We start from the raw sequence: 11821 nt of genomic DNA on the forward strand, positions 1-11821 counted from the left end.
TGGGATTGGGAGGGGAAGAATGGTGAAAATTGGGGGAAAAATGGGGAAGAAAGGGTTAAAAATGGGGGGAAAATGGGGGTTTGGGGTTACTTGTTTGTACTGGTTTGTACTGGGTTATACTGGTTTATACTGGTCCATACTGGTCTATACTGGTTTATACTGGTTTATACTGGTTTATACTGGTCCATACTGGTCCATACGGTGTCCAAAATTCACCATTGACTTTAATGGGGGTAGACCTGGTGTCCAAAATTCCCATTGACTTTAATGGGGGTAGACCTGGTGTCCGAAATCCCCATTGGTTTCAATGGGGGTAGACCTGGTGTCCCAAATTCCCCATTGACTTTAATGGGGGTAGACCTGGTGTCCCAAATTCCCCATTGATTTCAATGGGGATAAATAGTGCTGAAAAAAAGGGGATTTTTGGGTTTAAAAAATCGGGATTTTTTTGGGGGGTGAAAAACGAGGATTTCGGGTGTCCTGCAGCTGCTGGGCCCGGCCGTGGTGGGCCAGGAGGTGCCGGTGCAGGTGGTTTTCCAGAACCCTCTGCCGGAGCTGCTGAGCAGAGTCTCACTCCATAAATTCCCATTGACTTCAATGGGGGTAGACCTGGTGTCCCAAAGTCCCCATTGACTTTAATGGGGGTAGACGTGGTGTCCAAAAATCCCCGTTGACTTTAATGGGGGTAGACCTGGTGTCTGTCGCTCCCCATTGACTTTAATGGGGTAGACCTGGTGTCCCAAATCCCCCATTGACTTTAATGGGGGTAGACCTGGTGTCTGTCACTCCCGATTGACTTCAATGGGGTAGACCTGGTGTCCCAAATTCTCCATTGACTTTAATGGGGGTAGACCTGGTGTCCCAAAATCCCCATTGACTTTAATGGGGGTAGACCTGGTGTCCCAAAGTCCCCATTGAATATAATGGGGGTAGACCTGGTGTCCAAAAATCCCCGTTGACTTTAATGGGGGTAGACCTGGTGTCTGTCACTCCCCATTGACTTCAATGGGGGTAGACCTGGTGTCCCAAATTCCCTATTGACTTTAATGGGGGTAGACCTGGTGTCCAAAAATCCCCATTGACTTCAATGGGGGTAGACCTGGTGTCTGTCACTCCCCATTGACTTCAATGGGGTAGACCTGGTGTCCCAAAATCCCCATTGACTTTAATGGGGGTAGACCTGGTGTCTGAAAATGGGGGTTTGGGGTTACTGGTTTGTACTGGTATGTACTGGGTTATACTGGTTTATACTGGTCCGTACTGGTCCATACTGGTTTATACTGGTCCATACTGGTCTATACTGGTTTATACTAGTTTATACTGGTCCGTACTGGTCCATACTGGTTTATACTGGTCCGTATTGGTTTATACTGGTCCATACTGGTTTATACTGGTTTATACTGGTTTCAGGCCTGTTCTGCTGCGGGCCGTGCTCGGTGACCGCGGTCAAGAACGGCGACGTCTTCCTCAAGTACGACACGCCCTTCGTCTTCGCCGAGGTGGGCGGGGCCTCCCTATGCAAATGAGGCGCTAATTAGCATAGCCGGGGTTCGGCTCTTAAAGGGGGTTAAAGGGGGGTGGGGGTAGGTTATGCAAATGAGGGGCAGGGTTATGGAAATGAGGGGGCGGGGGTATGGAAATGAGGGGGCAGGGGGATGGTGGGGGATGGGGCGGATGCTATAATTACTCTAATTACAAACAGTACTTAACGCTTGTGATATGGGGGTCGATTAGGCATGCAAATGAGCTCATTAATTATGCAAATTTCAGGTAAATAGTGACTGGCAGCATCAGGGATTTCAACAGCGCAGTGCTATATTGACTGATAATCAATTGCTATAATTACTTTAATTATAAACAGTACTTAATGCTTGTGTTCGGGGGTCGATTAGGCATGCAAATGAGCTCATTAATTATGCAAACCGCAGGTGAACAGCGACAAGCTGTGCTGGCAGCACCAGGGATTTCAACAGCGCTATGTTATATTAACTGATAATCAATTGCTATAATTACTGTAATTACAAACAGTATTCAATCCCGATGATATGGGGGTCAATTAGGCATGCAAATTAGCTCATTGACTATGCAAATCCCGGGTGAACAGCGACAAGGTGTGCTGGCAGCACCACAGACTCCAATAGCACAATGCTATATTGACTGATAATCAATGACTATAATTACTTTAATTACGAACAGTACTTAATCCCAATGATACGGGGGTCAATTAGGCATGCAAATGAGCTCATTAGCTATGCAAATGGCAGGTGAACAGCGACAAGCTGTGCTGGCAGCACCAGGGATTTCCATAGCGCCCACATTATAATAACTAATGATTAATTACTGTAATTACAAACAGTACTTAACGCTTGCGATACGGGGGTCAATTAGGCATGCAAATGAGCTCATTAATTATGCAAATGGCAGGTGAACAGCGACAAGGTGTACTGGCAGCGGCAGCCGCACGGCGGCTTCTCGGTGGTGCACGTGGAGCAGGGCGCCATCGGCCGCCGGATCAGCACGCTGGGCGCCGGCTCCGCCGCCAGGGTGGACATCACCGACCAGTACAAGCACCCCGAGGGTCAGTGGGTGACCCCCGGGTGACCCCCGGGTGACCCCTGGGTGACCGATGGGTGACCCCCGGGTGACCGATGGGTGACCGATGGGTGACCGATGGGTGACCAGTGACAAAAACGGCGAAAAAATGGTGAAAAACGGGCGAAAAATGACCTAAAAATGGCCCAAAAATGACCCTGAGTGACCCCTGAGTGACCCCTGAGTGAGCCAAACCTTGAGCAGTGACCCCTTGACCCAACCAATGACCAATGACCATTGACCAATGACCACTGACCAATGACCAATGACCACTGACCATTGACCAATGACCACTGACCAATGACCACTGACCAATGACCCAACCAATGACCACTGACCAATGACCACTGACCAATGACCACTGACCAATGACCAATGACCATTGACCAATGACCCAACCAATGACCAATGACCAATGACCACTGACCAATGACCAATGGCCACTGACCAATGACCACTGACCAATGACCAATGACCCAACCAATGACCAATGACCATTGACCCAACCAATGACCAATGACCATTGACCCAACCAATGACCAATGACCGCTGACCAATGACCAATGACCCAACCAATGACCAATGAACACTGACCAATGACCAATGACCAATGACCAATGACCCAACCAATGACCAATGACCAATGACCAATGACCACTGACCAATGACCCAACCAATGACCAATGATCAGTGACCACTGACCAATGACCAATGACCAATGACCAATGACCAATGACCACTGACCAATGACCAATGACCACTGACCAATGACCAATGACCACTGACCACTGACCACTGACCACTGACCAATGACCAATGACCACTGACCAATGACCAATGACCACTGACCAATGACCACTGACCAATGACCACTGACCAATGACCACTGACCAATGACCAATGACCATTGACCAATGACCCAACCAATGACCAATGACCAATGACCACTGACCAATGACCAATGGCCACTGACCAATGACCACTGACCAATGACCAATGACCCAACCAATGACCAATGACCATTGACCCAACCAATGACCAATGACCATTGACCCAACCAATGACCAATGACCAATGACCAATGACCCAACCAATGACCAATGACCAATGACCAATGACCATTGACCAATGACCCAACCAATGACCAATGACCTAATCATTGAATCCTTGACCCAGCCACTGACCAATGACCCAACCAATGACCATTGACCCAACCAATGACCAATGACCAATGACCCAACCAATGACCAATGACCATTGACCCAACCAATGACCAATGACCCAACCAATGACCAATGACCCAACCAATGACCAATGACCAATGACCATTGACCAATGACCCAACCAGTGACCAATGACCAATGACCACTGACCAATGACCAATGACCACTGACCAATGACCAATGACCACTGACCAATGACCAATGACAAATGACCCAACCAATGACCAATGACCACTGACCAATGACCAATGACCAATGACAAATGACCAATGACCAATGACCCAACCAATGACCCCTCGACCCAATCATTGAATCCTAGACCCAACCAATGACCAATGACCCAACCAATAACCACTGACCAACGACCCGATCATTGAATCCTTGACCCAACCAATGACCAATGACCAATGACCCTTGACCCAACCAATGACCAATGACCATTGACCCAACCAATGACCAATGACCCAACCAATGACCCCTCAACCCAACTCTTGACCCAACCAATGACCATTGACCAATGTTCCAACCAATGACCCTTGACCCAACCAATGACCAATGACCCAATCATTGAATCCTTGACACAACCAACGACCAATGACCCAACCAATGACCAATGAACATTGACCATTGACCAATGACCCAACCAATGACCCAACCAATGACCATTGACCCAACCAATGACCAATGACGACCCAACCAATGACCAATGACCCAATCATTGAATCGTTGACCCAACCAATGACCAATGACCCAATTGTTGACTCCTTGACCCAACCAATGACCAATGACCCAACCAATGACCAATGACCCAACCAATGACCAATGACCAATGACCCAACCAATGACCAATGACCCAATCATTGAATCCTAGACCCAACCAATGACCAATGACCAATGACCCAACCACTGACCAACGACCCGATCATTGAATCCTTGACCCAACCAATGACCATTGACCCAACCAATGACCCAACCAATGACCCCTTGACTCAATCATTGAATCCTTGACCCAACCAATGACCAAGGACCCAACCAATGACCATTGACTCAACCAATGATCAATGACCATTGACCCAACCAATGACCAATGACCAATGACCCAATCATTGAATCCTTGACCCAACCAATGACCAATGTCCCAACCAATGGCCAATGACCCCACCAATGACCAATGACCAATGACCCAACCAATGACCAACGACCCAATTGCTGACTCCTTGACCCAACCAATGACCATTGACCAATGACCAATGACCCAACCAATGACCAATGACCCAGCCATTGAATCCTTGACCCAACCATTGAATCCTTGACCCACCCAATGACCAATGACCAATGACCAATGACCCAACCAATGACCCCTTGACCCAACCATTGAATCCTTGACCCAACCAATGACCAATGACCAATGACCCTTGACCCAACCAATGACCACTGACCAATGACCCGATCATTGAATCCTTGACCCAACCAATGACCATTGACCAATGACCCTTGACCCAACCAATGACCAATGACCATTGACCCAACCAATGACCATTGACCAATGACCATTGACCCAACCAATGACCAATGACCCAACCAATGACCCCTCAACCCAACTCTTGACCCAACCAATGACCAATGACCCAACCCTTGACCACTTCACCATTGACCCAACCAATGACCAATGACCAATGACCATTGACCCAACCAATGACCAATGACCAATGACCAATGACCCAACCAATGACCAATGACCCAACCAATGACCAATGACCCAACCAATGACCCAACCCTTGACCACTGACCCCCCCCACTGACCCCTGCCCACCCCCCCGCAGGCTCGGAGGAGGAGCGCCGCGCCGTGGCCGCCGCCACCTCGCACGGCTCGCGCCCTCGGCAGCGCGGCCCGGCCTCGTCCGGCGAGGTGACGCTGGCGGTGGCGTCGGGCCCGGCCGTGGCGGGCGCGGAGCTGGAGCTGCGGGCGGCGCTGCGCAACGCCGGCGCGGAGCCGCGCACGCTGCGGCTGCGGCTGTCGCTGTGCGCCGTGCGTTACACCGGCGTGGCCGGCGCCGCCTTCCGGCAGGAGCAGCACCGCCGCACGCTGCCGCCCGAGCAGGGTGAGAGGGGGCGGCGCCGCCGCCGCCAGAGGGGACTGGGGTGAACTGGGAGGGACTGGGAGGGGGAAAAAACGGGGGAAAAAATTAACAAAAACGGGGAAAAAACCGACCAAAAAATGGGAAAAAATGGTGAAAAATGGGGGAAAAATGGGGGAGAAATGGGGAGGGGGAAATGACAAAAAATGGGGGGAAAAGGTTGAAAAAGTGACCCAAAAATGGGGAAGAAAGGGTTAAAAAGGGGGGGGAAATGGGATTTGGGGTTACTGGTTTGTACTGGTTTGTACTGGGAGGGACTGGTCTGGACTGGTCTGGACTGGTTTGTACTGGTCTGGACTGGTTTTGACTGGTTGGGACTGGTTTGGACTGGTTTGGATTGGTTTGTACTGGGAGGGACTGGTTTGGACTGGTTTGTACTGGTTTGGACTGGGGTGTCCCCAGTGTCCCTGAGGGTGTCCCCAATGTCCCCAATGGTGTCCCCAATGTCCCTGAGGGTGTCCCCAACGTCCCCAATGTCCCCTGGGAGTGTCCCCAATGGTGTCCCCACTGTCCCCCCGCAGAGGACACGGTGACCATGACGGTGGCCTACACTGAGTACCAGCCCCACGTGTGTCGCCACTGTCCCCCATGCCCCCCATGTCCCCAATGTCCCTTAGGGTGTCCCCAATGTCCCCAACGTCCCCAATGTCCCCCGCAGAGGACACGGTGACCATGACGGTGGCCTACGCCGAGTACCAGCCGCACGTCGGGGCGCAGGACGCGCTGAAGCTGACGGTGGTGGCGGCCGTGCAGGAGACGGGGCAGGTGCTGGCCAAGGAGCTGCTGGTGCGGCTGCACACGCCCGAGCTGACGCTGACGGTAACGGGGGAGCGCCCAAAAAACGCCCAAAACGTTCGGGGGGGACCCCAAAAATTCGGGGTTTGGGGAGGTTTGGGGGGGTTTGTGGTACTGAATTATGCATTGATTTTAATGGGGTAGACCTGGTGTCCCAAATTCCCCATTGACTTTAATGGGGGTAGACCTGGTGTCTCTAAATCCCCATTGACTTTAATGGGGGTAGACCTGGTGTCCCAAATTCCCATTGACTTTAATGGGGTAGACCTGGTGTCGCAAATACTCCATTGATTTCCATGGGGTAGACCTGGTTTCCAAAATTCCCATTGGTTTCAATGGAGGTAGACCTGGTGTCCCCAAATTGCCATTCACTTTAATGGGGTAGACCTGTTGTCCCAAATTCTCCATTGACTTTAATGGGGGTAGTCCTGGTGTCCAAAATTCCACATTGACTTTAATGGATAGACCTGGTGTCCAAAATCCCCATTGACTTTAGTGGGGGTAGACCTGGTGTCCCAAATTCCCCATTGACTTTAATAGGGGTAGACCTGGTGTCCCAAATTCCCATTGGTTTCAATGGGGGTACACCTGTTGTCCTTACTTCCCCATTGGCTTTAATGGGGGTAGACCTGGTGTCCCTACGTCCCCATTGACTTTAATGGGGGTAGACCTGGTGTCCCAAATTCCCCATTGACTTTAATGGGGTAGACCTGGTGTCTGTCACTCCCTATTGACTTTAATGAGGGTAGACCTGTTGTCCAAAATCCCCATTGACTTTAATGGGGGTAGACCTGGTGTCCCAAATTCTCCATTTATTTCAATGCGGGTAGACCTGGTGTCCTTGGATTCCCATTGACTTTAATGGGGGTAGACCTGGTGTCCCAAATTCCCATTGACTTCAATGGGGGTAGACCTGGTGTCCCAAATTCCCCATTGACTTCAATGGGGGTAGACCTGGTGTCCCAAATTCCCCATTGATTTCAATGGGGATAAAAAGTGCTGAAAAAATTGGATTTTTGGGTTAAAAAAACCCGGATTTTTTTTGGGGTGAAAAACGAGGATTTCGGGTGTCCTGCAGCTGCTCGGCCCGGCCGTGGTGGGCCAGGAGGTGCCAGTGCAGGTGGTTTTCCAGAACCCTCTGCCGGAGCCGCTGAGCAGAGTCTCACTCCATAAATTCCCCTTTACTTTAATGGGGGTAGACCTGGTGTCCCTAAATCCCCATTGACTTCAATGGGGGTAGACCTGGTGTCCCAAAATCCCCATTGACTTCAGTGGGGGTAGACCTGGTGTCCCAAAATCCCCATTGACTTTAATGGGGTAGACCTGGTGTCTGTCACTCCCTATTGACTTTAATGAGGGCAGACCTGTTGTCCAAAATCCCCATTGACTTTAATGGGGGTAGACCTGGTGTCCCAAATTCCCCATTGACTTTAATGGGGTATACCTGGTGTCTGTCACTCCCCATTGACTTTAATGGGGGTAGACCTGGTGTCCCAAAATCCCCATTGACTTTAATGGGGGTAGACCTGGTGTCCCAAAATCCCATTGACTTTAATGGGGGTAGACCTGGTGTCCCAAAATCCCCATTGACTTTAATGGGGTAGACCTGGTTTCTAAAATCCCCATTGACTTCAATCGGGGTAGACCTGGTGTCCCAAATTCCCCATTGATTTCAATGGGGATAAAAAGTGCTGAAAAAAGGGGATTTTTGGCTTAAAAAAACCCGGATTTTTTTGGGGTGAAAAACGAGGATTTCGGGTGTCCTGCAGCTGCTGGGCCCGGCCGTGGTGGGCCAGGAGGTGCCGGTGCAGGTGGTTTTCCAGAACCCTCTGCCGGAGCCGCTGACCGGAGCCTCGCTGAGGATGGAGGGCGCCGGGATCTCCTGCCCCAAACCGGTGTCGCTGGGGTGAGACTGGGACGGACTGGTTTATACTGGGAGGGACTGGGAGGGGAGAAATGGGGGAAAACGGTGAAAAAATGGTGAAAAAACGGCGAAAAAAGGGCGAAAAATGGGCGAAAAATGGGGGGAAAAGGGTAAAGAAAGGGTTAAAAACAGTTTAAAAAAGGGGTTGAGAAAGGGTTAAATTTGGGTTTGGAGTTGCTGGTTTGGACTGGTTTATACTGGGAGGGACTGGGAGGGGGGAAATTGGGAAAAATAGGGAAAAAAAAAGGTTAAATTTGGAATTGGGGTTACTGGTTCATACTGGTTTATACTGGTTTATACTGGAGGGGAAATAGGGAAAAAAGGGTGCAAAAAGAACAAAAACTGGGTTAAAAATATGTCCAAAAATGGTTAAAAATCGGTAAAAAACTGGGTTAAAAAGGGTTAAATTTGAATTGGGGTTACCGGTTCATACTGGTTTATACTGGTTCCTACTGGTCCGTACTGGTTTATACTGGGAGGGGGAAAAGGGTGAAAAAAGGGCGAAAAATGGGTTAAAATATGTCAAAAATGGTTAAAAATCGGTAAAAAACTGGGTTAAAAAGGGTTCAATTTGGAATTAGGGTTACTGGTTCATACTGGTTTATACTGGGAGGGGAAAATAGGTAGAAAAAAGGGTTTAAAAAAAGACAAAAAATGGGTTAAAATATGTGCAAAAATGGTTAAAAATCGGTAAAAAGTGGGTTAAAAAGGGGTTAAATTTGGAATTGGGTCCGTACTGTTTACTGGTTTATACTGGTTTATACTGGTTTATACTGGTTTATACTGGGAGGGGAAAATAGGTAGAAAAAAGGGTGAAAAAAGATTAAAAAATGGGTAAAAATTGGTTAAAAATTGGATAAAAAATGGGTTAAATTTGGAATTGGGGTTACCGGTTCATACTGGTTTATACTGGTTCCTACTGGTCCATACTGGTTTATACTGGGAGGGGAAAAAAGGGTGACAAAAGTGCGAAAAATGGGTGAAAATATGTCAAAAATGGTTAAAAATCGGTAAAAAACTGGGTTAAACAGGGGTTCAATTTGGAACTGGGGTCCGTACCGGTCCATACTGGTCCATACTGGTTCATACTGGTTTTTCCCGCAGGTCGGTGGGGGCGGGGCAGACGCTCCGGCTCAGCCAATCGGTGACGCCGCTGCGGGCGGGCAGCGCCGCCTGGCGGCCACGCTGGAGAGCGCAGCGCTGCCGCCGCTCACCGGCTCCGTCCAGTTCAGCGTGGAAACTGGGGATACTGGGAACACTGGGAGCACTGGGGAAACTGGGAATGCGGGCAGGAGGAGGAGGAGGAGGAGGGGGAGGCCGGGGGAAGCACGGGGGGTGAACTGGGTTATACTGGGAGCACTGGTTTGTACTGGGAGTGGGTTTGGGTAATACTGGAGCACTGGGAGGGGGTTTGGGTGATACTGGGAGCACTGGGAGCCATACTGGGAATATTGGGAACCATACTGGTTCATACTGGGAGCCATACTGGTCCATACTGGGAGCCCTGGAGCAATACTTGTTCATACTGGGAGCACTGGGAGCAATACTGGTCCACACTGGTTTATACTGGGTGCACTGGGAGCCATACTGGGAGTACTGGGAACCATACTGGTCCATACTGGGAGCACTGGAGCCATACTGGGAACCATACTGGTTTATACTGGTCCATACTGGAGCACTGGGAGCCATACTGGTTCATACTGGGAGCACTGGGAACCATACTGGTCCACACTGGGAGCACTGGGAGCCATACTGGTTTATACTGGGAACCATACTGGTCCATACTGGTCCGTACTGGAGAGCGCAGCGCTGCCGCCGCTCACCGGCTCCGTCCAGTTCAGCGTGGAAACTGGGGATACTGGGGATACTGGGAGCACTGGGGAAACTGGGAATGCGGGCAGGAGGAGGAGGAGGAGGAGGGGGAGGCCGGGAGGAAGCACGGGGGGGTGAACTGGGTTGTACTGGTTTGTACTGGGAGCACTGGGAGGGGGTTTGGGTTATACTGGGAGCACTGGGAGCCACACTGGTTCATACTGGGAGCACTGGGAGCCATACTGGGAGCACTGGGAACCATAGTGGTCCATACTGGGAGCACTGGGAGCCAGACTGGTTCATACTGGGAGCACTGGGAGCCATACTGGGAATATTGGGAACCATACTGGTCCATACTGGGAGCACTGGGAGCCATACTGGGAGCACTGGGAGCACTGGGAACCATACTGGGAGCACTGGGAGCCATACTGGGAATACTGGGAGCCATACTGGGAATACTGGGAGCCATACTGGTCCATACTGGGAGCACTGGGAACCATACTGGGAATACTGGGAGCACTGGGAACCATACCAGTTCATACTGGGAGCACTGGGAACCATACTGGTCCACACTGGTTTATACTGGGTGCACTGGGAACCATACTGGGAGTACTGGGAACCATACTGGTCCATACTGGGAGCACTGGGAGCCATACTGGTTTATACTGGGAACCATACTGGTCCATACTGGTCCGTACTGGAGAGCGCAGCGCTGCCGCCGCTCACCGGCTCCGTCCAGTTCAGCGTGGAAACTGGGAACACTGGGGATACTGGGAGCACTGGGGAAACTGGGGATACTGGGGATACTGGGAACACTGGGAGCACTGGGGAAACTGGGGATACTGGGGATACTGGGGATACTGGGAACACTGGGAGCACTGGGGAAACTGGGAACACTGGGAGCACTGGGAATGCTGGGAATGCGGGCAGGAGGAGGAGGAGGAGGAGGGGGAGGCCGGGAGGCAGCACGGGGGGGTGAACTGGGTTATACTGGGAGCACTGGTTTGTACTGGGAGTGGGTTTGGGTTATACTGGGAGCACTGGGAGCGGGCACTGGTCCATACTGGGAGCACTGGGAGGGGTTTTGGGTGATACTGGGAGCACTGGGAGCCATACTGGGAGCACTGGGAGCCATACTGGTTTATACTGGTTCATACTGGGAGCACTGGGAGCCACACCGGTTCATACTGGGAACCATACTGGGAGCACTGGGAGCACTGGGAACCATACTGGGAGCACTGGGAGCCATACTGGTTCATACTGGGAGCACTGGGAACCATACTGGTCCATAGTGGTTCATACTGGGAGCACTGGGAACCATACTGGTCCATACTGGG

At 50.9% G+C, this 11821-nt stretch overlaps 1 protein-coding gene across 1 annotated transcript in view; it reads left to right on the plus strand.

Annotated features, from left to right (window-relative positions):
- Positions 1-10011, plus strand: part of LOC134433657 (protein-glutamine gamma-glutamyltransferase K-like) — an 11028-nt gene extending 1017 nt beyond the window's left edge. The window contains exons 2-7 of the mRNA XM_063182426.1: positions 1411-1499; positions 2425-2578; positions 5639-5917; positions 6612-6772; positions 8518-8654; positions 9777-10011. Of these exons, the coding sequence (XP_063038496.1) occupies positions 1411-1499; positions 2425-2578; positions 5639-5917; positions 6612-6772; positions 8518-8654; positions 9777-10011 (1055 nt within the window). The remainder of the gene's footprint in view (positions 1-1410; positions 1500-2424; positions 2579-5638; positions 5918-6611; positions 6773-8517; positions 8655-9776) is intronic.
- The last annotated feature ends 1810 nt before the right edge of the window (positions 10012-11821 follow it).

The sequence above is a fragment of the Melospiza melodia genome, unplaced genomic scaffold (genome assembly GCF_035770615.1).
Source record: "Melospiza melodia melodia isolate bMelMel2 unplaced genomic scaffold, bMelMel2.pri scaffold_228, whole genome shotgun sequence".
Classification (NCBI taxonomy): Eukaryota; Metazoa; Chordata; class Aves; order Passeriformes; family Passerellidae; genus Melospiza; species Melospiza melodia.